This window comes from Solanum lycopersicum, chromosome 3 (genome assembly GCF_036512215.1).
Source record: "Solanum lycopersicum chromosome 3, SLM_r2.1".
Lineage (NCBI taxonomy): Eukaryota > Viridiplantae > Streptophyta > Magnoliopsida > Solanales > Solanaceae > Solanum > Solanum lycopersicum.
This window is the reverse complement of record NC_090802.1, coordinates 64,539,959-64,562,358: the sequence shown is the minus strand read 5'-3', so window position 1 is coordinate 64,562,358 and position 22,400 is coordinate 64,539,959. Positions and strand designations below refer to the sequence as shown.

General features: G+C 33.3%; 4 protein-coding genes across 6 annotated transcripts; 2 read left to right on the top strand and 2 right to left on the bottom strand.

Moving 5' to 3' along the window:
- Positions 1–413: 413 nt before the first annotated feature.
- On the bottom strand, positions 414–1,897 carry LOC101268671 (double-stranded RNA-binding protein 4-like). 2 transcript variants are annotated; one of them, XM_010320334.4, is made up of 5 exons: positions 1,664–1,897; positions 1,095–1,568; positions 909–998; positions 805–836; positions 414–688 (listed from the first exon to the last, which is right to left on the bottom strand). In XM_010320334.4, exons 1-5 carry the CDS (start codon positions 1,689–1,691, stop codon positions 581–583), a joined length of 732 nt encoding a protein of 243 aa, XP_010318636.1. In that variant the 5' UTR covers positions 1,692–1,897; the 3' UTR covers positions 414–580. The 2 variants fall into 2 exon arrangements, with proteins under 2 accessions (XP_010318636.1, XP_010318637.1); XM_010320335.4 differs by lacking the exon at positions 805–836 and having other exon boundaries at positions 1,664–1,892.
- Positions 1,898–4,072: 2,175 nt separating this feature from the next.
- LOC101243695 (alpha-1,3-arabinosyltransferase XAT3-like) lies at positions 4,073–6,031 on the top strand. 2 transcript variants are annotated; one of them, XM_069296079.1, is made up of 3 exons: positions 4,073–4,398; positions 4,461–4,562; positions 4,712–6,031. In XM_069296079.1, the coding sequence occupies exons 1-3, from the start codon at positions 4,260–4,262 to the stop codon at positions 5,878–5,880; spliced, it is 1,410 nt and encodes a 469-aa protein (XP_069152180.1). In that variant the 5' UTR covers positions 4,073–4,259; the 3' UTR covers positions 5,881–6,031. The 2 variants fall into 2 exon arrangements, with proteins under 2 accessions (XP_069152180.1, XP_004236426.3); XM_004236378.4 differs by having other exon boundaries at positions 4,142–4,398; positions 4,473–4,562.
- A 2,993-nt stretch (positions 6,032–9,024) lies between these two features.
- On the top strand, positions 9,025–10,971 carry LOC101243978 (alpha-1,3-arabinosyltransferase XAT2-like). The gene is made up of 3 exons (XM_004236379.4): positions 9,025–9,298; positions 9,433–9,510; positions 9,613–10,971. Exons 1-3 carry the CDS (start codon positions 9,157–9,159, stop codon positions 10,791–10,793), a joined length of 1,401 nt encoding a protein of 466 aa, XP_004236427.1. The 5' UTR covers positions 9,025–9,156; the 3' UTR covers positions 10,794–10,971.
- A 273-nt stretch (positions 10,972–11,244) lies between these two features.
- On the bottom strand, positions 11,245–21,683 carry LOC101263393 (DExH-box ATP-dependent RNA helicase DExH3). Its single transcript, XM_004235701.5, has 19 exons — positions 21,115–21,683; positions 20,677–20,831; positions 20,444–20,531; positions 20,099–20,341; positions 18,777–18,872; positions 18,212–18,400; positions 17,962–18,121; positions 17,739–17,869; positions 16,648–16,815; positions 16,301–16,573; positions 15,416–15,610; positions 15,052–15,255; positions 14,525–14,594; positions 14,272–14,420; positions 13,474–13,779; positions 13,129–13,188; positions 12,872–13,024; positions 12,581–12,691; positions 11,245–12,368 (listed from the first exon to the last, which is right to left on the bottom strand). The coding sequence occupies exons 1-19, from the start codon at positions 21,496–21,498 to the stop codon at positions 11,898–11,900; spliced, it is 3,606 nt and encodes a 1,201-aa protein (XP_004235749.1). The 5' UTR covers positions 21,499–21,683; the 3' UTR covers positions 11,245–11,897.
- Positions 21,684–22,400: the final 717 nt, after the last annotated feature.

The window sequence follows — 22,400 nt, the reverse complement described above, 5'->3', positions numbered from 1 at the left end:
GTTTGTGTTGTGGGTTGCCTCAGCCACTGAGTTATACACATCTACAGTTGTTAAGGTTTTAGTTTTTGTTCGGGATAACAGCTGTTTTCATCACTGCAGTGAAGGTGTTTGTACCTGTGGAGACTATTGGTAGTACTAGAGAGTAGAGTGTGAAAGTATACCAATTAGATTTTAGTATACTTAGCTATTGTGCTGGTCATCTCCGAAAGTGTTGAGGATTTACCATAGTTATTGCACACAAGGAAGCAAAGCACAGAAGAGGGATAAGTAGATAATCCCTTTCTTGTTGTGCGCGTATAATCTGTGATCTCCTCATTGATCTTGGTAAAAGGAGATAAATCGCCCATAATTGTTGCACTTACGCACCATATAACAAAAGGAAGGGTAGACCAACTCTACAATATAACAAGAGATAATCAAATTCAGCCCTTCAATAACTACTAGGCACTAAGGAGTTCCCTTGATAATTTTTGCTGGTAGTGGTTTTCAAATACAATTCAGAAATAAATATCTCATGAGTCTTAACAGTCACCAAGTATAGTCTACCTAGATCTTAAGACGGACATAAAAAGTCCAACTGTCAATTGCCAAATCTTCTCATTTTGTTCCTTCCACAGTTGTTGGTTTCGGTTTTGCGCTTTGGTCCACTTCCAGAGCTACCAACTATGCCATCAGTGTTGAAGCAAGTCTGTAAATAAAAAATATTTTATAAAATGAGCACTCCTCCCCTGAACATTTGCTTCATGATCTATAAGGCTAGATCAAACCGTATATATATTGCAAACAGCAGGGTATGTGTTTTACCTCACTGCTTGTTTTTTGATCTTGTAAATTGCCTATTCAAAACAACATGAGATGTACAATTTTCATGAAAAGGAAGAAGTCAATTATAGTCAGAATTTTCTCACCACTAGAGCCAGTATTCATTCTGGTTTGCATACAAGGATGACACTTATTTTTGGACATGATGATCTGGTAAAGCGTTCCTGCATCAGTTTCTTCAAGATTTTTAAGGTGTTAGACAGAGTTGTTTTGCACATAACATACCTTTAAGCATTGAAGATAGAGAAAAACCAGTGAATCAACATACATACCCAAGAGTGACTCAATCGCGGATTGAGCAGCTACTTGCTTTGCCATTTGCTTGCTCCCAGCTAACTCACCTTTGTAAGTTTTGCCTCCCAACACCAAGTGACAAATATAAACTGAGCTTGTCCCTTCTGTATGTCTAGTGTTATATATAGGCCTATCCAAATTCCTCTTGACAGCAAATTCATAGAGAATGGATTTGCACAACATAGGTTCCTTGTAAATAAGTGAAATATCTCTAGCATCCATTTCGCTGTGAATGCATTCATAAGCTATTTTTGCTACTGCCTGCTCTGCTTCTTTCTTCGTGGGATATGTCGACTTGGATTCATATTCAGATCCATTAACCAAAACCTTTGCTCTGAACTTTGGGGCATGTGGAAAACCTTCATTAACTGTTTGATAAATTGGAAGTTGTTTGACATTTTTTTGGGTGTACTCTTGTAGTTGATTCTTGTACATTACTTGTGCCGGAGGAACTGCAAATATATTATACCATAAATAATATTAGTGTTGAAAGCATCAAAATACATTAAAACATGAATCAAGCAAGAAAATGATGAGAGATGCATACTGGAAGAAGTAAATTTGGGGAACTCCATAGTTGCTAAGAAACTAAAAATAGAGTCTTGAAGAGTATTAACCCTTTATCATGGCTTTGTACAACACTTACTTTGCATGAGAACTGTGAGGGAGAATCAATTTGTACAATAACACTATTTTTTCTTTTTTCTTTTCTCAGAATTAGATATCATATCAGCATAACATATAATAACAAGTAATTTGTTTTATTTGCAAAATTACATATTCCATATTTTGAATAATTTTGTCTACAAATATCTCATTTGAATGTTAAAAAAGTACAATATTCGAGCATTTGATAGGGACAATATCCGAAAATGCACCAAATGCATGCATTGTTTAAATACAATATTTACTTATTTTTTATCTAAAGGTAAGGTTATATGTATTTTGTTAAATATCACAAAAGTAAAAATAAATTATTACTAATAATTGCAAGACTAAAATTATTATCCTTAGAGAGGAATATTTAAATAAATAAGATTTAGAATAACTCTCTTGGTTAAAGGAGGAGCGTCGTGCTTACCATTTTTTCCCATTTTATAACTAAAAAGAGTGTTGAACATGCAAATACGATGACGACAAATAAACATATCTAGCGAAATCTCACTAAGTGGGATTTGAGTTGGATTGAGTATTGTAAACAGAGTTTATCACTATCGCGTGAAGATAGAGAAATTATTTTCGAAAGACAGAACAAGCCGAGAATAAGAAAATGACTGAGCATTTAGCTGCTCGAATCACAATTGGATCGCTATCATGTATATTTATTTATTTTTTATTTTATCTCAATGCTTAAATGAATAGATGTTATGCGTGAAAGAACTTTAGTCTAACTCCTTAAAATCTCAAAGAAATGAATGACGATACTATTTCATTAATATGTCCAAAGTATTTTTTTTTATATATGTCCAAAGTTAACTCTGATGATCACTTGCCTAAATGCTTAGGTGAGAATTGAGATTATCACAATTATTATTGATTATTTTTCAAAAATTACACATAACTTGTTATGCCATATTTCATTAATTGTATATGAATTCAAATTTTACGCAGATATTTAAACATAGTCATTAATATATATATATATATATATAGTATAGTTACATACATAAAATTATCTAATCGATATAATTTGATTATGGAGTGCAAATAGCAAAAAATTAGTTTATAGTTATAGAGAGAGCTAATCTAATTTTTATGTTTGTTATTTCTAAAATTTAGTTATTTAAATTTTATTGTATCGTATCGTTTCAATGTAACGAGGAAAGTTTTAAAAGGTAAATGCAGATAAATTGGCAGGCCTGTTTCGACATGTATGTTTAGGCCCATATCCATTCATCGTTGGGCCCAAACTTTAAGTCCACGTGAGTTGATATAAATCAGGAGTTGGTACCAGAAAATTCACAAAATCAATCAGAAATGTCTGAATGTGTGTATTAACTATTGACTATTAAAAAAATAAAAAAAATTTGCAATAACAAAATATATAATTTTACTACATAGTTTTCAATAGTTGAATGATTATTTAAGTTGGTTGCTTCAAAATTCTAACTCAGATCAAGAAAAATAGACAGCAGATTCTGTTACCACCTTATTAGTTTAAAGGATGATTAAAATATAACAGGCAGGTAACACCTATGTAATATACACATTAATTTTTTTGACGGTAATCATGATTTTGATTGTACATTACGTTCTTTTTTTTAAAAAATTGTTTATTTCCTTTTCCTTTTTCATCCTATAATTGATTATTGAAAGGGTATTACCTTATAGGTATGGTAAGATAAATATATTGATGTGTTAAGCAGGGGCGGAACTAGGATTTTTACGAAGTATGTCCAAGTGTTAAAGTGAAAATGTGAATTTTTTTTTACTACTAGTGAAATTCAAACACATGAACACTTTAATTCAGGACACCTAAAATTACTGGGCTACATCATATTATTTTGTCAAGGATGTCGAAGATATGTTATTTAATTACTTTATTTACTATTAACTTGTATATATGATATAATATTTCGACGAAGGGTGTCCAATTGACAGAAGGGTGGCTACGCCACTGGTGTTAAAGAGTTTCTGAACAAAATCATCCTCACCATAACTTAAACAACACTCTTATAATATTTCACTTGACTAGAAACATTTTTCAATTTTTCGAAAGCTAAAAGGTTGTCATCCTATTGGAGAAGATAGGTGAAATATTACTAGAAAGTGCATGTTTTTAGTTAATTTACTTACTCTAATTGTTGTTGCTGTTGACCTTTTAAATTTTCCAAGTGATTTTATAACAACTTTAGTTGAAAAGTTCCTTTCAATGCTGAAAATCATCACAAGAAATTGAACACAAACATCACCTAAATATTATTAAAAAAATTAACCAAATGATTGTCTTACCTGTAACCACATTTGCTTTTTTTTTTCAAATTCATGCAAACTATATAATCATTGTTCACTCACTAAGCAAGCTACTTCAAGTATAAGTGAACATGAGAAGTGGTGTTTAAATAATAGCCACTTCCCTTCACTTTCTTGTTGACAAATTAATTGTACACATTTTTTTAGCTTTTTGTCACAAAAAAAAAAAAATGTATAATCCCATATTAGCAAAGAGTTTTAGTCACTATGAAAGAAAAACATTTGGATGGTGTGCTTTTGTTGTTATGTTAGTTGTTGTGTTTAGCACTTGCATTATTTTCAAGAATCATTTGTATCCTCAATCATTTAGTAAGTCTTTTGCACTTAATAATGTTTTACTATAACATTTATATTAATTAATCTTTATTAAGCTAATTTTGTAGATGGCGATGCCATGAATTTACAATTATCAATCAAGGCTAGTGCTGAAGATATGTTTGTGATCAAGGATACAACACTTCTCAAGAAATTAGGTAAGTACTCAACGTTCGAAATTTCTTAGTAGACATCTGATAATACATTTCGTTGAAACTTAAAAAAAGGGAAAAATTGATTCCCATCTTCAAAAACTAGCAAAAAGATCAGTTCAAAATGTTGACTCTAAGATGAAATTATTATGCAGAAACAGAGAAAAAGGATGCAGAGCCAATGTGTAATGTGTTAGAGCCATTGTCTGATTACTGTGAGACCAAAGGGGACATAAGGGTTCAAGGAAATTCATCGACAATTTTCGTCGTTTCATCTCATGATTTCAACATCAATTCATGGATCATACAACCATATCCAAGAAAAGGTAATGCAGGGGCAATGTCAAGAGTAAAATCATGGACAGTGAAATTAGTACAAGACGGCGAAAAAATCCCAAAATGTAGTGTGTATCATGGCTATCCAGCACTTCTATTTTCACTTGGAGGATATTCTGGAAATCACTTTCATGATTTCTCAGATTTACTTGTTCCAATCTTTTCAAATTCGCGTTATTTTAATTCAGAGGTGCACTTTCTTGCCACAGATTATAAGTCGTGGTGGATAGGCAAGTACAGAACGTTGCTTAACAACATGTCTAAGAACAAAATTCTTGACATTGACAATGAAAAGAAGGTACATTGTTTTCCTAGTGTGACAACAGGCCTTAAATCACATACAGAATTCGGTATTGACTCCTCAAAGTTCCCAAATAGGGTGTCTATGCGCGATTTTAGACAGTTCTTGAGGAGTTCATTGTCACTAAACAGAGTTGAGTCTATCAAAATGAAGGATGATATTGTTACGAGGCCACGATTATTGATCATGTCAAGGAAGAAATCGCGAATTTTATTAAATGAGGATGATGTTAGACAAATGGCTGAAAATTTAGGTTACGAGGTTGTCCTAGCTGAGGCTAACCTTAGTACAAATTTGACGAAATTCGCGCAAATTGTTAATTCTTGTGATGTGATAATGGGAGTACATGGAGCTGGATTAACCAACATGATTTTTCTCCCTAATAGTGCAGTTTTAATTCAGTTAGTTCCTTTAGGAGCAATGGATTATTTGGCTAAACGTGATTTTGGAGATCCTGCTAGAGAAATGAACATAAAATACTTAGATTATAAAATTGGTGTGAATGAGAGTTCTTTAGTGGAACAATATCCACTTAATCATAAAGTTTTTAAAGATCCATCATCATATTTTAGGAAAGGATGGGGTGTGTTTAGATCAATTTATTTAGATAAACAAAATGTAAAAGTTGATTTTAATAGGTTTAGGTCTACTTTATTAGAAGCTAAAAGGCTTTTAGCCACTTCTTGATTTTGTGCACTATAGTGTGTATGTTTCATTTGTAGTTCATTGTGTAATGTGCATTTTTATGTACTACTTGAGTGATTCAATTTTCATTGATGAACAATTGTGCAATGTTATAATAAAAGGGATTTAAGTTATATATATTGACATATATTCATATATTGTCAGTGCATTTTAATTTGTGATATTTCTTAGATATTTTATACAATTTCAACATGTCTAAACATGTATATAGACGCAAGATAACAATGGAAAGAAGGTTGAATATACCTCTTGCCATTGTTTCGAAATCGTTTTAGGTGTTAGTATTTTAGCTCGCAGGTCTTTTAAGTACTCAAGAACCTCACTCTAAATAATATGGAGTTCGAAAGGAATTATTTTTGTGTCGTGGAATCTTGAACTATATATGTTATTTATATAAAGGCAAAGAGCTCAAATTTTCTTTCGAACTATACTAAATTGAAAGATTTGCTCTCCGTTAATAGTTGGGGTCAAATATCTCTTAATTGTGCGGCATGTGATATCATGAGGTCACATCTCAAAAATAAAGGCAAAGTGTTCCAATTTTGCATAATTCAAAAAAAATTATATTATATGGCATATAATTTGAATCGTTATAAATATGATGCCAAATAAAAATATATATACGTAGAATAAAAGAACAAATGATTAAATGATTTGATATTTAAATTTTCTGATGCTTATACATTGACTTGCGCTCTGATCAATTTGCACGATTGTTTTCATATTAAAGATTTTATAAAAGTTCATGAGGCAAAAAAACAAAAGAATATTCTGGTAAAACTGATGTTGTTTGGATATTTATTTTGCTTCAAATAAATTAAAGTTTGAATTTTATTTTCCTCAGCACACTTGTCTATAGACTAGAGGATTCAAAATTTCCTCCCAAACGTGCCTCCCACCATATTTGGTAAAATGTCCCACTCTTAAACCAAACAATTTTCTTGGACCATTCAACATAAATTTTTCATTTTTCCTTTCCCTTTGGGAGTGTTAAAAGAATGTATATATAACTAAAGTTATTACTATTTTATTTCATTTTCTTTTTGTAAGATAGCAAAAGTCAATTCAATATCAATAGAAACTAAGCAAATACACCTCTTAGAAGGATGACTTTAAATTTAATACGCGTATATATTTGATAAATTTTTTAGTATAAATATGTTTTTTAAAGCAAAAGTTATTCCCTCCGTTCTTAATTATTTATTCATTTTCTTTTTGTAAGATAGCAAAAGTCAATTCAATATCAATAGAAACTAAGCAAATACACCTCTTAGAAGGATGACTTTAAATTTAATACGCGTATATATTTGATAAATTTTTTAGTATAAATATGTTTTTTAAAGCAAAAGTTATTCCCTCCGTTCTTAATTATTTATTCATTTTCTTTTTATTGTTGTCTTTAATTACTTACTCATTTTGACAAATCAAGAAAAGATAATTTTTTTTACGTATTATATCCTCAATTAAATGACTAATTACTTTGAAAAATGTTCACTTTATAATTAATAAAGACAAAATGATAAACTCACCATGTCATAAATTATTTTCTTAATATGTGTGTCATTTCTAAAGTGAACAACTAAATAGGGACGAAGAAATATTTTATTGTTGAATCTGCTACCACTCATATATTTCTCAAGCTTACAAACAAAACATCAAATTGTTACCACCTTGTATTATAATTTACAAAATTTTAAACTGATCATTTAACCTTTTCTCATAAAAAATTTGGTAGGTAACTACCATATCCAATGTACTAAACTGAGACAAACTCAATCCGGGCAACAACCGACATTTGGATTAACAACACGCTTCTTGAGAAATCATTTAAAATGGATTTAATTAAGATATCAAAATTTATAAGATTTTGATAAAATAATACTATTATTATATGGAAAAATCACAATATCTTGAGAAAACATATGTATATGAATAATGGTAACAATGCAACCGTTTTTCTCTTTTATTTTTTTCTTAGTAAGTATTCTTTTTATACGGTGAAAGTCAGTTAAAATTTAATAATAGGTAAAATTGATTGAAATTTCTATTTTTATCACATGACATCAAATTAGTACAGACTGTCAATAAAAACGATTGCTTCCACCCCTAAACTTCTTCAATCTCCTCGACACTTTAATATCAAAGAAACTCCCCACCCGTACTCATCCAATAGTTGATAAAATCGAAACTCATACTATCTACTATGACATCAAGTTAGTATAGACGGATAACAAAGAGTCAATTGAATGATCAAAGCATGGTTTGCTTCCACCCCTAACCTTCTTTAATTTCCCTCGACACCTTAATATCAATGAACTCCCCACTTCTATCCACCCTATTCCAGAAATAGATGACGAAAAAAGAATTAAATAAAAATGAAAATAACTATTATTTCAGGAAGGTTATTTGAAATTGGAGAGAATTTTTTTTATTTCCACTAATCACTCAATTGTCGTTGTATTACATTACATATATAAAGTATTAAAGGGAAATTAATTATGAAAAAAAAACAAGTAAAGGGAAATTGAAAATTTTTTGGAAAAGAAAAACAATAATTAACGTAAAACTTTTCACACTTAAGCAACCATTGATAAATGAAATCCACTAATGCACACTAAAGCATTACTTAATTAATAATCAATAAAAGGAAACAAATTTAACTCCAGTAATGTAACTAATAACCTAAATTAGTATCTCACATTAAAATCCCATTTCATTTAAGCAAACTTAATAAATTCTTACCTATCTATATTTTATTGAACAAGTAATTTCTATCCATATAAGTATTTTCTATATGCACGTCTAATTAGTTCCCACCTAAACTCATAATCTTAGTATTTATCATAAAGAAAAAAATCAACAAAATCTTAATTATATTTACTTATTGAGTATGTTTGGTAATTAAGGTGCCGGCCATCCTAAATCCTTTTTTTAGACATGGACTCAATTTTGAAAACACACACATTTATTTTATAGTCAACTTTGTTATATCTTTCAAACGAAAAAAAGACATAAATTTTTTAATTATAAAAGAATGTCCTAAAATACGTGGAGAGCATTCACTAAAATTATATTATATAAGAGAAAAAAAGAGTTTCATGCTAGTCACTTAGATAATATAAGACCTCTATATATCTTCAGAATTGCAAATACTAGCATTTTCTCACTTCTATAATCAATAAGTTGAGTTGAGAAATTTCAAAAAAAAAAAATCTTCTTTTTTTTGTAGTTACATTATATTATTTATTTTTAGCAAAAATGAAGTATGATAGTTTATTAGCCAGAAGTTTTAGTAAACATGAGCAAAAGAAATTAGGAATTGGAGCATTTGTTAGTTGTTTCATTTTAGCAGCCACATTTTGTTTTCTCTTCAAGCCTGAAATTCGTCATTTTCGAGTTGGTAAGTTGTTTTTATATTGTCAGTATATATAAATATCATGTTTAAAGCTTTCAATGCTCTATTATGGATGTAATATATACGTTGTGAGTATATATAAGTTAGATTCAAGTCGTTGATATGTTTTTGTGTGACAGTAAATGTTAAGGTTTCTCTTCGTGGTAGCCCGAAAATTCTAGCAATAACAGAGGAAGTCACAAAGCCTAAAAAGCCATGTAAGTATTCATGTTAATTAATTAGCATAGTTTTTTTTTTTTTGTAAATGAACTTAAATTTGTCAAGGTACTTACCATACTTGTAATTTTTTTCTATTTTAGATTTCGAAATTGAACAAGAGAAACAAATTTGTAATGTGTTACATCCAAGAGCTGATCTCTGTGAGACGAAAGGTGACATAAGAATACATGGAAATTCATCAACAATATTTTTTGTATCAATTGATGATGAAAAAAACAACAACTCATGGAACATAAGACCATATGCAAGAAAAGGTGATGATAGAGCAATGGACAGTGTTACAAATTTAATAGTTAAAAAAGTTCATATTTCTCAACAAATCCCAATTTGCACTAGAAACTACACTGTCCCTGCAGTTGTTTTTTCAACTAAAGGGTATGCTGGGAATCACTTCCATGATTTCAGTGATGTTTTGATTCCATTATTTCAAACATCGCGGCGTTTGAATGGTGAAGTTCAGTTTCTGATTACTAACAGTATGCCTTGGTGGATCAAGAAATTTAAGGCAGTGTTACAAAGATTGTCAAAATATGAGGCTATTGATATTGACAAGGAAAAAGATGTTCTTTGTTTCCCAAGTATGACAATAGGCTTAAAAGCCAACAAAGAATTCAGCATCAACACTTCAGAATCTTCTTACAATATGTTAGACTTCACAAGGTTCTTGAAAAGTACATACTCCTTGAAGAGAAAATCCGCGGTGAGATTGAAAAAGAATGCAGATGATGATGATGAAAGGAGGAAAAATAAGCCTAGACTACTTATAATTTCAAGAAGCAGAACGAGACGTTTTACAAACATAGAAGAAATTGTTGCATTAGCTAAAAGTTTGGGGTTCAAAGTAGGTGTGGAGGAAACAAGGGAGAATTTGGCTCAAGTTGCGAAAAAAGTGAACTCATTTGATGTACTAATGGGAGTACATGGTGCTGGATTGACAAATATGGTTTTTTTGCCAGAAAATGCAAGTGTTATACAGATAGTGGGATTGGGAATGGAATGGGTATCTAAAGAAGATTTTGAAATTCCAGCAATGGATATGAATTTGAAGTATTTGGGTTACAAGATTAGTGTAAATGAGAGTTCTTTAATTCAACAATATCCACTTGAACATCATGTGTTAAAGGATCCTCCTGGTAATATGATTTCTCCTAAAGGATGGGCTTCATATAGGAAAGTTTATTTAGATCAACAAGATGTAAAAATTGATGTAAATAGATTTAGAGGAACTCTATTGAAAGCATTAGAGCTTTTGAGGAGTTGAGTTTCTTTTTTTTTTGGTATTTCTCTAATAAACAACAAAAAAAAAGCACAAAACCAGGATTAAATTTCATTTGATTTGTTCTTGCTTCACTTTCCTTTGTTCTTTTTCTTTATTTGGTTTAACTTGGATTGTGTAGTTAGTTCTTTTTTTTCTAAATCCAGATGGCATGTTTTTGAAAGTCAATCTTGTAACCAAGGTATGTAGTCGCCTTTGTTACGTAATACTATACACAACAAAGACGTGAATCTGAATTTTATCAAGCTCCAAAGCAAATACTTAAAATCGAGTGATAATCAAAAAAAAAAAAATTGTGTTATAACACACTATAATGCAAGTACCAGACACCAAAAATATGCTATAATAAACAATCGAACGTACTGCATAACGAGATTGTTTTAAAGGGATACTCGTAATAGTCTGCACTTACAATTCCAAGTGAAAGTCTCGGAGAAACTGGAAGGCGCCATTTTTATGTAATCATTGTGAAAAATTTAAAGGAAAAATACACTCTTAGACTTCAAGTCTATAATACATCATGATCATGATCATTCACGAGTCTCTAATACAACTTTGTATTTGGTGTACAACTCTCCATTTTCCTCCTACAGATCCTTTCTCATAAGTAATAATGAATTAGAAGCAAAACTCATACAAGGTATAAAAATTAGTGTAATACCGAGGCCGAGCTGACCGTTCAGGTCATTGCACATATGCCCATCCAAACTAGGCGGCAGTCCACTTCTCAGTGAAAGAATTGATCGGCTGAGCCAAACTCTTGCTTGAGAATTTGACTAGCCTTTGGGACAGCATATAGACATCATGGCACCAGAGCGTAGTGAACTTTAACCTAGGTCACCACATAGGAAGATACCGCAATGATTAGTTCCTCCCACAATGGCAACCTCAACTACAGTAGCTCCCTCGAGATTGTCTGCAACCCTCTTAAAAAATGAAGGTCCAATAAGACTCGTTATATACAAACCTTCAAGCTACATCTTCTTCGCCAAAAATCACACCATCCTTTTTCAACCAAGAAAATTAATGCCAGCGAGAACCTCTTTATCCGCGGGACTGTTGGGTTAGCTACCCTAACTTATGCAAAAATTACCTCCATTTTGTACTATGAAGTTGATTTTTACTCTTGCTTTTCTTCAGAAGTGCTGACATGTGTTCAACAGCTTTAGAAGAGGATTGGGTCTCACCAGTAAACCACTGTAGAGCTTCAGCAGCTGCATCTTTTTCAGCATCCTTCTTGCTACTGCTAGGCTGGCCAGAAAAATTTAAACCATTGAATATTACAGTGGCGCGGAACTTATTGTTTTTTAGCTGTGTTATCTTATAACTGGGTGATTGGTGGCCAGCCCGAGCAAGCAACGTTTGGAGATGAGACTTCGGATTCTCACCACCACTGCCCTTCTTTGAAATGACATTTTTCTGTAACTCCTTTGCAGACTTCTTGGGGGACGGTTTACGACCATAGACAAATTTACCTTCACATTGATCCTCTGACACCAGCAATTTAACAGCTTCTAATAGCTCCCCATGACTTCCTACATCAAAATTACGGTCCGAGAGCTGGCAGAAAAAGCAAACATCAGTAGAGAAGAATTTGTCATATGCATCCACTAGTAATATTCTTTCCGAAGAATGCATATGAAACAAGATATGCGTGGAATAGTTACAAACAATATCATCCATGCATAGTTGCTAGGAGCAACATTACAGAAATGACAACTATGGAAAACTCAAACGATGATAACACAAAGAAAGATGAGGGATATACATACTTTCTTATGGACAAGTTCATTAAGCTCCCTCTTCAAGCTTATGTAAGTATTTGCCAGTGAGGGGTTCATGAAAAACTCCAAGTATCCTCCAAGCATCATCAAGTGTCCATCCTAACAAGAGAAATAGGAGTTTTAAGGGCGCATTAAACACTAAATCATACACATAATCATAGAGGATTAAAGAACATGACAACATGAACTCAGCAAAACAACAAAGAAATCAACCTTGTTCCTGCCAGCGGGGGAGCCGGGGTGGGAATATAGGTAGAGTCAGAAGAAAGAAAAACTTACTAAAGCTTTTCCGGAAATGCTTCCACCAAATAAGAGTACCACAGAATCAGATACGGCTGTAGAATCACGCAGGAATACTGCATTCACTTTAACTTTTTCGTTGAAGACAAGCCATGGGTATGGAATTTGAGGTTCTTGAGCGTTGACAGAATTCTAAGGGGAAAAAGGGAAGCAGTATTAAAAGAATGGAACTTTTCATCAAAAAAAATATATGACGTGTCAAAATTTAAAAGAACTAATTATATAATGAAGCTTACAGAGTATAAAAGGACTCCACCATCCTCCATGGTTTTCAATGAGATTGACTTTTCCTTGTTCTGTCAGTCCAATATATGTTCAGTTAGCACACAGATAGAGAGAATCAAGGATTGCCATGAGATTTAATCTACATAGTAAAACCAATCTGACCTAGCTCAACTAAACCAACCTTTTTATTGATGAAATAGACTACGATGGAAGCCCAAAAATGCACAGAAAGAGAGCTAAAGAGTTAAGCAATCAGAATCATGCACAAGCCAACTTTCAGTTCATGTAAAATAACATATGAATTGCCAACCTTGATGACCAAGAAAAGAATTGGTAATCAAAATAGCACAACTCACCACAACAGAGCATATGCCAGGGAATAGTCCACCACATACAATCGCTCGAACCAGATGTTCATTGTTACTCCAGGCATTACAACTCTGAATGCTATCAACTAAACCAATGTCCTTAAGCAGATACAAAAATTGCTTTCGAAGGGAGTCCATCGCTTTGAGAGTTTGTGCAGAAAGGAAATTTCTCCAACAGTAATCATAACCAGATTGCTGCCTTTCAGCATCTTTCCAGCCATCATAAGCCCGAACAAGAGCAAGGTGATCACTGAAGTCACGAGCAGAAAACTGGGCTTTGGCAGACTCAGCAAGCTGCAAGAAGTGATAATTCAATACATGACACATGGTCCTCAAGAAGAAGATACTAAAGTGAAATCAAGAATATAAGGCGACCAATTACTAATTGAAAAGGTTCAATAAATGTGAAAGAAAATCTCTGTCCAAACATTGTTCCTAAGCAAGTTACTTTAGAGACAACCACTATTTCCTTGCACTGATGCTGTAAAAGAAAGGGGGTAATTTACATTTTACAGTCCCCAAAACTAACTTGGAACAAAGGCAACTGAAGACCTGCCAAGCATTAACGGATATGTTTACAGAGCAACTTTCGAGATGCATACACATAAAACATATTATATCTGTTGCTCATTAAGACAGTGCACAGAGATTCCTTACTTAAAGAAAGAGATATATGTATCACCGAAAGAAATATACAAAGTCTAGACATTATTTGAGTCACTCAAAGAAACAAGAACATGATAAGATTATCCATCTTCATCTATAAATCAGAGAATATTAACTTACATCCTTCTTGTCAAATGGCATTAAAAATGGATCTCTAGCACTTAAACCAGCAACAACTGTCAGAACTGGATCCAGGCAGTTGAATACTACACCTAATATTATCATTTTCCCCAGTTTTGGCTCAACTGGAAGCATTGATAGGTTGTGTCCTACATGAAAATCCAGAAGTCAAGTTTTCTTTTACCAAAGTGATGGTGAAAAAATCCTACAGAAAATATGTTGGACGATTTATAAAATTAAGCTATGCTTTTACCAAGTACTGTCAGATTTTCATCCTCATCTAGAGCCCCTATTGTCTTCAAATACTCAATAGCATTCTGAACCTGCAAAACAATAACCGCAATTACATGTGAATCAAATTAACCACAACGCAAGCAAGATATATGTCCATTAAACATAAAGTCAGGGAACCAGAATTGTCATTCGAAGAAGTATACTAGACAACTTAAATTCAGGTCTTCTTCACCTGATAGGATGCACATATCTTTACCCATGTTTTCATGAACAGAATGTGAAAATTAATAGAGTTCAGTGTTTACAAGTCTAAACACTGAGATGTGATGTCATATGTGCATATTAGGTTGTTTGGTGTCACTACCCATTCAAAGCATTGGAAATTTTGAAATGGAGTGCTTGCAAGTTCATCACTTTTAACATCTCTCCTGATTATTTCCCTCCCCGGACGATTTAAAACATTTTAAATACCCTCATTCTCCACTTCCACTCTCACAAACTATCACAGATTCACGAAGCTAGGTGAAAGAGTTGGTCACAACTTACAGATAGTGGTTCTGGCGACTGGATTGCCTTGGATAGAAAGTCTGAAATACTTCCAAGTTGTAAGCTTTTAATCTGCAGGCATAGGGACTGTAAAGGTGTTCTCAGAAGCTCTGGCAGTTGATAGTCTGCAAAAGCTTCATATACACATCTGGGATATAGATGATAACACTCGCCAGGCTGAACACGGCCAGCTCTTCCTTTTCTCTGGAAAGTTAAAAGGACATTCACTAATTATGTCGAATCCACAGCACCAACAAAATAGCTCAAAAACACTAAAAAGCTGGTGGTCGCAAGACCTATACCTAATTACATAATCATTTTACGTATTGCATACATTGAAGAAGCTAGATCATATTTATCTTACTTGCCGAGCGGAAGCTTTTGAAATCCAAGAAGGAAGCAAACAGGGAGTGTTGTTAATTGCATCATAAGATGTCTCTTTTGCCTTTCCACAGTCGACCACAAAAACCACGTCATTTATGGTGATACTTGTTTCAGCCATGTTGGTAGCTAACACAATTTTCCTGATTCCATCCTCTGGCTTATCAAAAATCAATTTCTGTTTGCAAGCGAATAAAAATAAAAAATTTAAGAGAGTCCAACAATATGTAAATTACAAGAATATCAAGCAGATTAAGTTATAATTGTTTTACTTGAGCCAGGATGGAACTCAAACTCAATTGACACCTCTAGCTATCAGGATTACTTCAAATGAAACTTTAAGGTAAGACAGAACGTATTGACACCTAATCAGTTCCATGATAATTGTTAATTAATAAGTTTTGTCATCGGTACATGACTTTTGTACTAGGATGAAACTCACAACACATCTAAGAGAGACACCAATAGATAGACACTTAATTCATTCTACAGCCCTCAAACCAAAGAAAGAGAAGTCACTAAATAATTCATAAAAAAAGACAAGAAAGAAAAAGATCATCAACTATTCAAAAAATAAAAATTCCTTGGTAACCACAAAAACAATATAAAAAGACGAGCTCCTCAAAATCTCAATATTTCTTACACCAGTAGGACAAAGATACTGGAAGCGCTACAGATTCACAGCATTCGTAAGGTGGTTCAGCCTTTAAATAACTGAAATTTCTCTGTTAAGCCATATATGATGTTCTACAATACTGATTTCCAAGGAAGCTAAAAGAATATAGAAATGCAACAACTGGCAAAGAGCATAAAAAATTAACACTTCCTAACAATCAAAAACAAAATAGTACTTCCAACTTGGCAATACCTGCTCTGCACTGGCCATGGAACCATGACATGCAAGCAGCAAAACTCTGCTTGGATCCCCCAACAGCGGATGAGCCTGCAGCTGGTCCTTCACAGTATTAATGTCATCCCAACCAGTCATAAAAACCAACACAGCACCAGGTCTTTCATTTCTACATATGTGACAAAGCACATGCTCAATAAGGTTGAAGCCAATTGAATCAGGATTCCAACAGGATAGTGAATCCCTAGTCAGAGGATTATACTGCCCAAAATCAGCTGATTCTAGTGATTCCTGTTTCAAAGCTCAAATGTCAAACAAAAAAAAAATCATACAGAGCCCATGATAAGAGCATAGAGATTACATACCTCAACAGCTGAAGCAATTTGGGTCTTCCTCTTCCTAATAGTCTGTTTCTGCATTTTCCACATCTTGTCTTGACCATAGTTATCAATTTGATTATATGGAGTTAACCGGTATCTAGTCATTTCCAAAATATTTTCCAGAAAATGACTTCTAACGGGATAAGTAAAACCCTGATGAGAACGGAGAGAGAAATTAGTCCCCAAAAAAGAACAAAAAGCATTCTATTTCTAGGAGGATCAAGAACTCTAAAGCAGCTCAAGTAAGAAGCTTCTGTCATAATTCTTTGGCCATGCAAATACAAAGGATTCTATGGTGTTGCTGAGGTGAATCCTAAAATAAATCATGGATATAGTAACCTGAATGATTGTAATAAAAAGGATGTTATAAGTTAAAACTGAATCCAACTACTCCATTCCATTTGGTTAGTTGAAGTTAGCTATATAACTCATTTTATCCGTGCTATTCTTTTTACTTTTGGCAAGTCAAAACAGTTTTTACTAAACACCAAGTCGGTTTAAATGCATCTCTAATATATACATGTCCATTACATTCCAATAGTAAATAATTTATTTTTAGGAAAATTAACAACCTTTTGGCATTTGCATGCTCTGTTGCTAGTGATCGTTCCTACTCTCCACCAATTTCATATGCCCACACATCTATCTAAATCTTCGCATCTATACACTTTCATATTATAGATATATTGAGCCTTCATGGCGCAATACTTAACACTGTCTAAAATTACTGGTCTCAAAACTGTTCTATATAACTTGTCTTTAGGTATCACAGGTATCTTCCTATAGCATTGAATGGCATAGCACTCTCTCCATTCCAGCCATCCTATTTATTTCTCTATGTGGCATAATCACATACAAATATCTGACTTGCATGAATTTCAAAATACCTTCAAACATGCATAAAATAGTTCATATACAGTCTACAAGAATCTCCTAGAAAACTACTTCTATGAATTGTTCCTATTTTCTTCTTTTTCTGGTCTCAAAGAAGGGTATCCGGATGTCAGCATTTGGACAGATATAACATGATCTGAAGCCTTCATCATGGCAGAAAATGTTTTAAAACTTCAACTTACAGGAATATGGATCATTGGGGCGCCACCATAATAGGAAGAGAAGAGCTCGGCATTAAGAGTAGCACTCATCAAAATCAGCTTCAATTCAGGTCGACGGGGAAGGAGATCTTTAAGGACAATTAAAAGGAAATCTGGAAAGGGAAGAAAACTATAGTAAGCTAATTGAAGTACAAGAGTTCAATTTTTTTTATCAAAAATGCAACATTGCCAGGTGGGCAAATACCTTCATTCATTCCGCGTTCATGAATCTCGTCTACAATAACGTGAGTGACACCTTCCAACTTTCTATCAACCAGTAATCTCCTCAGAAGAATACCAGTTGTGCAAAATAAGAGGCGGGTATCCCTCCCTCTCATGCCCTCAAGCCGAACCTTATAGCCCACCTAAAAAATTGGAGAACATAATCAGAAAAATACCATTTTATACACCCAATGCTACACATATAAAAGAAATAGCAAGAGCCAAGAACTCACAGATTCTCCCAGATTCTCCCCACGCTCTGCAGCAACTCTTTCAGCAACAGACATAGCAGATATTCGCCTTGGTTGAGTACAAATGATATTGCAAGTAGCTCCGCGAGCAGCTTCTATCTCAGCTTCTAAAATGTACTGAGGCAATTGGGTAGTTTTACCACATCCAGTTTCCCCAGACACAACCACCACCTGCAGAACTAATTTTGGTCAGGACAATTCTTCACATGACCATTATGCGCAATCTAATTCTAGGAAAGCAAGCGTCGACCCGAAAGAAGTATTCCAATATATCAGTGCAACTCTAATTTAAAAAAATTAGATAGGCAGGTAAGGGCCCACACCAGAGCCTCATAATGTGTTATTTCCATTTTCCACCATACTAACAATGTAGAAATAAAGAAAATATAAAAGTGATAGATTCATTGGTCAATTAAAATTGGAAGTGGAAGATTAAAATCAGGTCAAATAAGAAAAGCCTTGAAAGGGAGACCTACTATTATTCAACTTAAATTTACAGCAATAGCAAAGCCATAAAAGTGAATAATTCGACAGAACTGCTGATAACCTGATTCTCAGAAATGGCTCTAAGCAATGCCTCTCTCTCTTTATATGCAGGGAGATTTCTTCGAAGTTCTAGCATCTTCTGGCCTTCAGGAGATCCCTACAGAAAGATAGATGTCTGTCAAATCTGATATATAAGACAGTGCTCAAAGATGAATTGCTTATTGCAGTATCCATTCAAGAGACACTCGATAGTTGCCTTTTACAAAAGTTCTACAACAAAATTACTGAGAACTTAAGATCAAGTATCCACAGGTAGTTTAAACCCACTTTACCATCAAATAACTACAAGAATAAACTTCTAAAAAGAATTTGACAAAGACAAAAGTAAAATTACCTATAAAATTTCCCGTGAATTAATTAACTTATCAAAAAATCACGTGAACTAAATTAATGAATTTGTTTTAGTTTAAGAAGAAAATATATCAACCATCCATAATCTTGCGCACTAACTTTATGGTACAAAATTTGCTTCCGTAGTTGTTCACGGTTTGGTTATTATAAACTTCATCATTTTTGCTTTTTTGTTTTTTTTTTTTCATTTAGCAATATAAGTTATTTTGCATTTCATATTTACTTGTAGGAATGAACGAAGAAAGGATAGAAGACAGGGAATCATATTGAGCATGGAGAAATGTTTGAAGCAGGCAGAACTCAATCAGAATGGTCATTAGATACCTTTTAGCAGGCAGAACTCATGCAGTACTGTGATACAAGATGATCCAGGGGTTATTAGATTTCTTGAACTTCCCACTCCAAATACATAATTCAGAATGAGTATCATAAACATAAGTAGTAGTGCAACTGTAGATGACCAAGGACGTAAATGCTACATTGTGAAAGGAGCTCAGGAAGAACAGGACCCCGGTTCCATTTTGAATGGGTCAAGATAGTTTCAAATCTTTCAAATAATTCAATCCAGGAAGCAGTCCCAAGAAAATTTAACACTTGGCAGAGAGATATGGTACTGAAAGAAACAAAAGGCAGAAATTTCTGGGATGTAGCTGAATTACAATAGAAGCCAAGTTTCCTGGAATAAGATCGAATTACTTTACCCCCTCTTATCATTTACTTCTTGAGGCCTCTGTTAAAGTGCCAAGCCATTAGACATTCTTTAAATTAACATGTCCAAGTTTTTCAAGGTTGCAAGATCCAATACATTTTGAAGAGAGAGAAGAAGACAGAAGCCTAACATACTTCAGCTGAAAGAGGAGAAATAAGGTCTGAACAGCATACAGATAACAGCTGTACACCATGAAACGAACAAAAATCTAGAAAATGAAACAAGTGTTAGTGGCAACAATCCGGCAAAATATAGAATATAACCTGCCAATCTTCTTGTTTACTACGCATCTCCAAGCTCCTTCGCCTGAGAATCCTCTCTGCTACAACATTTCGTGCAAATGGCTTCTCATTCTCATGAAGCTCTTTATCATTGGGAGAACTGTTGTCATTGCTTCCTCTCAAGAAAGCATTATGTGTCAGGTTTCCCTTGTTTACTGACTTTTTAGAAAGATGTGCTTCAAGAAGATCACCTACCCTACTTTGTAATCCATAATGTAATACTACCTAAAACATCAAGAGAAGATGCGTTAATTGAAGAACGTACTGAAAATAATGAAGCACAGGGAATAGACAGCCAGACAAAAAGCTTCATGTCAACTAATGTACCTCTCTTTGTGGACGCTTAACATCCAAATCTGGCCTATAATTTGGCAATGGAACTTTGCTACACACAATTGTTTTTTCATACTGGCGACTGCATCAAAATATACAAATATATTAGTATAAAAGAAATTCACATCAAAGTAAACACAAAATGAACTGAAGTACTGAACAACCTTTCTTTTCTGACCAAGTATATTGGAAGAAATGAAAGTAAATTTTAGGGAAATTCGATATACCAGTGTAAACCCATTCTAGTTGCCATAGCTGATATATGCTCAAAATCACGTCGATCCTTTTTATCCGTTGAGACCACTTCTTGGTCATCCTTTTTGCGCATTAGCATGCTTAACTTCCACCTCCATTCTTCAATGTTATGAAGGGTTGATTCACCCTAGAGTTGACAACACATGAAAGTAAAAGGGATAAGCTTTTCTTTCTTCCTTCCTTCGTTTATTAAAAGAGTGAAAGGTGTGAGCTTTTAGTTTTAAATGCACACAAGAAGACTATTAATAGCTAACTCTTAATGCGAAATGGCTGTATCAATGCCAACAGAAGTAACAGAATTTGAAGTGTTCGTCCCAAAGACACTTACCAATTAACCTTCCTGAACAAGAAAATAGAATATTTTACTATCGAACAATCCAATAAACTAGTGAATTTCACAATTAACTCACCAATTGCTTAGACGACTGAGTTTCACGATCAGACTCCGACTCAGACTCACACTCATCGTACGCAAATCTTCCATACCCCAAATTCTGCTGATAAAAATACGGAGAAGGATAAGAAGAAGACGAAGATGAACCATGTCTTTTCCGCCTCAACACAACAGACGACGAAGAAGAAGAAGACCCCTTAGCTGAACAAAAGAATCCAACACTTCCATGAAGGCATCGTTTTTGAGGTATTACTGACTGTGACGAGCGGTACAGAAGAGGGTTTGTTTCAAAGTGAAAACGATTTGGACAAAATTGAAGAGAAGTGGACATAGTGGATAGAAATTGATTGGCTTTAAGCCTCACCTTGAGGCAGTTCTGAATAAGATTAGTGTAAGGCATGGATGCCTAAAGATTTTAAGTTTCAAGAAAACATTCGTTTGAAGATTTGTGGTTAGGGTTTTAGGAAGAAGAAGAAAATGAAGAATGAATAAGAGGTGTTTGCATAACAGTCACACAAACGGAGAGCTTCATCAACTGAGCAGCGTTGGCCGAGACAAGTGTTTTTCTTCTCGCTGATTATAATTGCCGGTTTGGTCCCTGAAGAAAAAATATATGTCGCTTCACCTCCGAGCTTTCTATAGGGGTTTAGGATTTGGTGAGTCTTCTATAATTGAGATTTTTTAGGATCACTATTTAGCGCACTATTTGGAAATTTTAATCATAATTTTAATAACTTAATTGATTGTATTATTGAAATGTTTACTTATTGATTCATTTTAATTTCTCATTTTATTAAAAAAGATAATGTACAATTTGAAATCTAATAGATGGTAGATTGTATCTCTAGGATTAATAAAGTTAGAAATTTATCAAATATACCTAACTCAATTATTATATTTTAAATTTTTTATTATTAAAATTATTTAAATTTGATAAGTATGAGAAAATGTTAATTTGTGATTATTGTTAATAATTGCACTGAATTCGAATATAGTATATATGCACAAAGTAAACTTCTTAAATGTTTCAACTTGTTATTTCTTTTTTATAAGATATTAATAATCTATTTTATTGTGAAATGAAATAAATAAACATATTTGATGAAATAATACCTCGCCATTTGTATAAGATTACTCAAATTATTATTTAACTAAATAATGATAATACTAATTATAAAAACTCATACATATCAAATAATAGAATAGAATAATTCAATATATTATCTCGAGATTATTATCCTACTTCACCAATCTTTATGATCGACTTAGGGGTGAAAATGTATACATAATTTGAATTGGGGT

What these genes read in the sequence shown, in the direction of transcription:
- LOC101263393 (XM_004235701.5), bottom strand. Translation starts at nt 21,498, where the DNA reads ATGCCTTACACTAATCTTATTCAGAACTGCCTCAAGGTGAGGCTTAAA. An exon ending in TGAAAATCTGACAGTACTTG is followed by an intron (nt 14,421 to 14,524) that starts GTAAAAGCATAG and finishes ATTTTCATGTAG; the next exon opens with GACACAACCTATCAATGCTT. An exon ending in GCATTTCCGGAAAAGCTTTA is followed by an intron (nt 12,692 to 12,871) that starts GTAAGTTTTTCT and finishes TTCTCTTGTTAG; the next exon opens with GATGGACACTTGATGATGCT.
- LOC101268671 (XM_010320334.4), bottom strand. Translation starts at nt 1,691, where the DNA reads ATGGAGTTCCCCAAATTTACTTCTTCCA. An exon ending in CCCCAAATTTACTTCTTCCA is followed by an intron (nt 1,569 to 1,663) that starts GTATGCATCTCT and finishes ATATATTTGCAG; the next exon opens with TTCCTCCGGCACAAGTAATG. An exon ending in AATGAATACTGGCTCTAGTG is followed by an intron (nt 837 to 908) that starts GTGAGAAAATTC and finishes TGTTTTGAATAG; the next exon opens with GCAATTTACAAGATCAAAAA.
- LOC101243695 (XM_069296079.1), top strand. Translation starts at nt 4,260, where the DNA reads ATGTATAATCCCATATTAGCAAAGAGTTTTAGTCACTATGAAAGAAAA. An exon ending in TTTGTATCCTCAATCATTTA is followed by an intron (nt 4,399 to 4,460) that starts GTAAGTCTTTTG and finishes ATCTTTATTAAG; the next exon opens with CTAATTTTGTAGATGGCGAT. An exon ending in AACACTTCTCAAGAAATTAG is followed by an intron (nt 4,563 to 4,711) that starts GTAAGTACTCAA and finishes ATTATTATGCAG; the next exon opens with AAACAGAGAAAAAGGATGCA.
- LOC101243978 (XM_004236379.4), top strand. Translation starts at nt 9,157, where the DNA reads ATGAAGTATGATAGTTTATTAGCCAGAAGTTTTAGTAAACATGAGCAA. An exon ending in AATTCGTCATTTTCGAGTTG is followed by an intron (nt 9,299 to 9,432) that starts GTAAGTTGTTTT and finishes TTTGTGTGACAG; the next exon opens with TAAATGTTAAGGTTTCTCTT. An exon ending in CACAAAGCCTAAAAAGCCAT is followed by an intron (nt 9,511 to 9,612) that starts GTAAGTATTCAT and finishes TTTCTATTTTAG; the next exon opens with ATTTCGAAATTGAACAAGAG.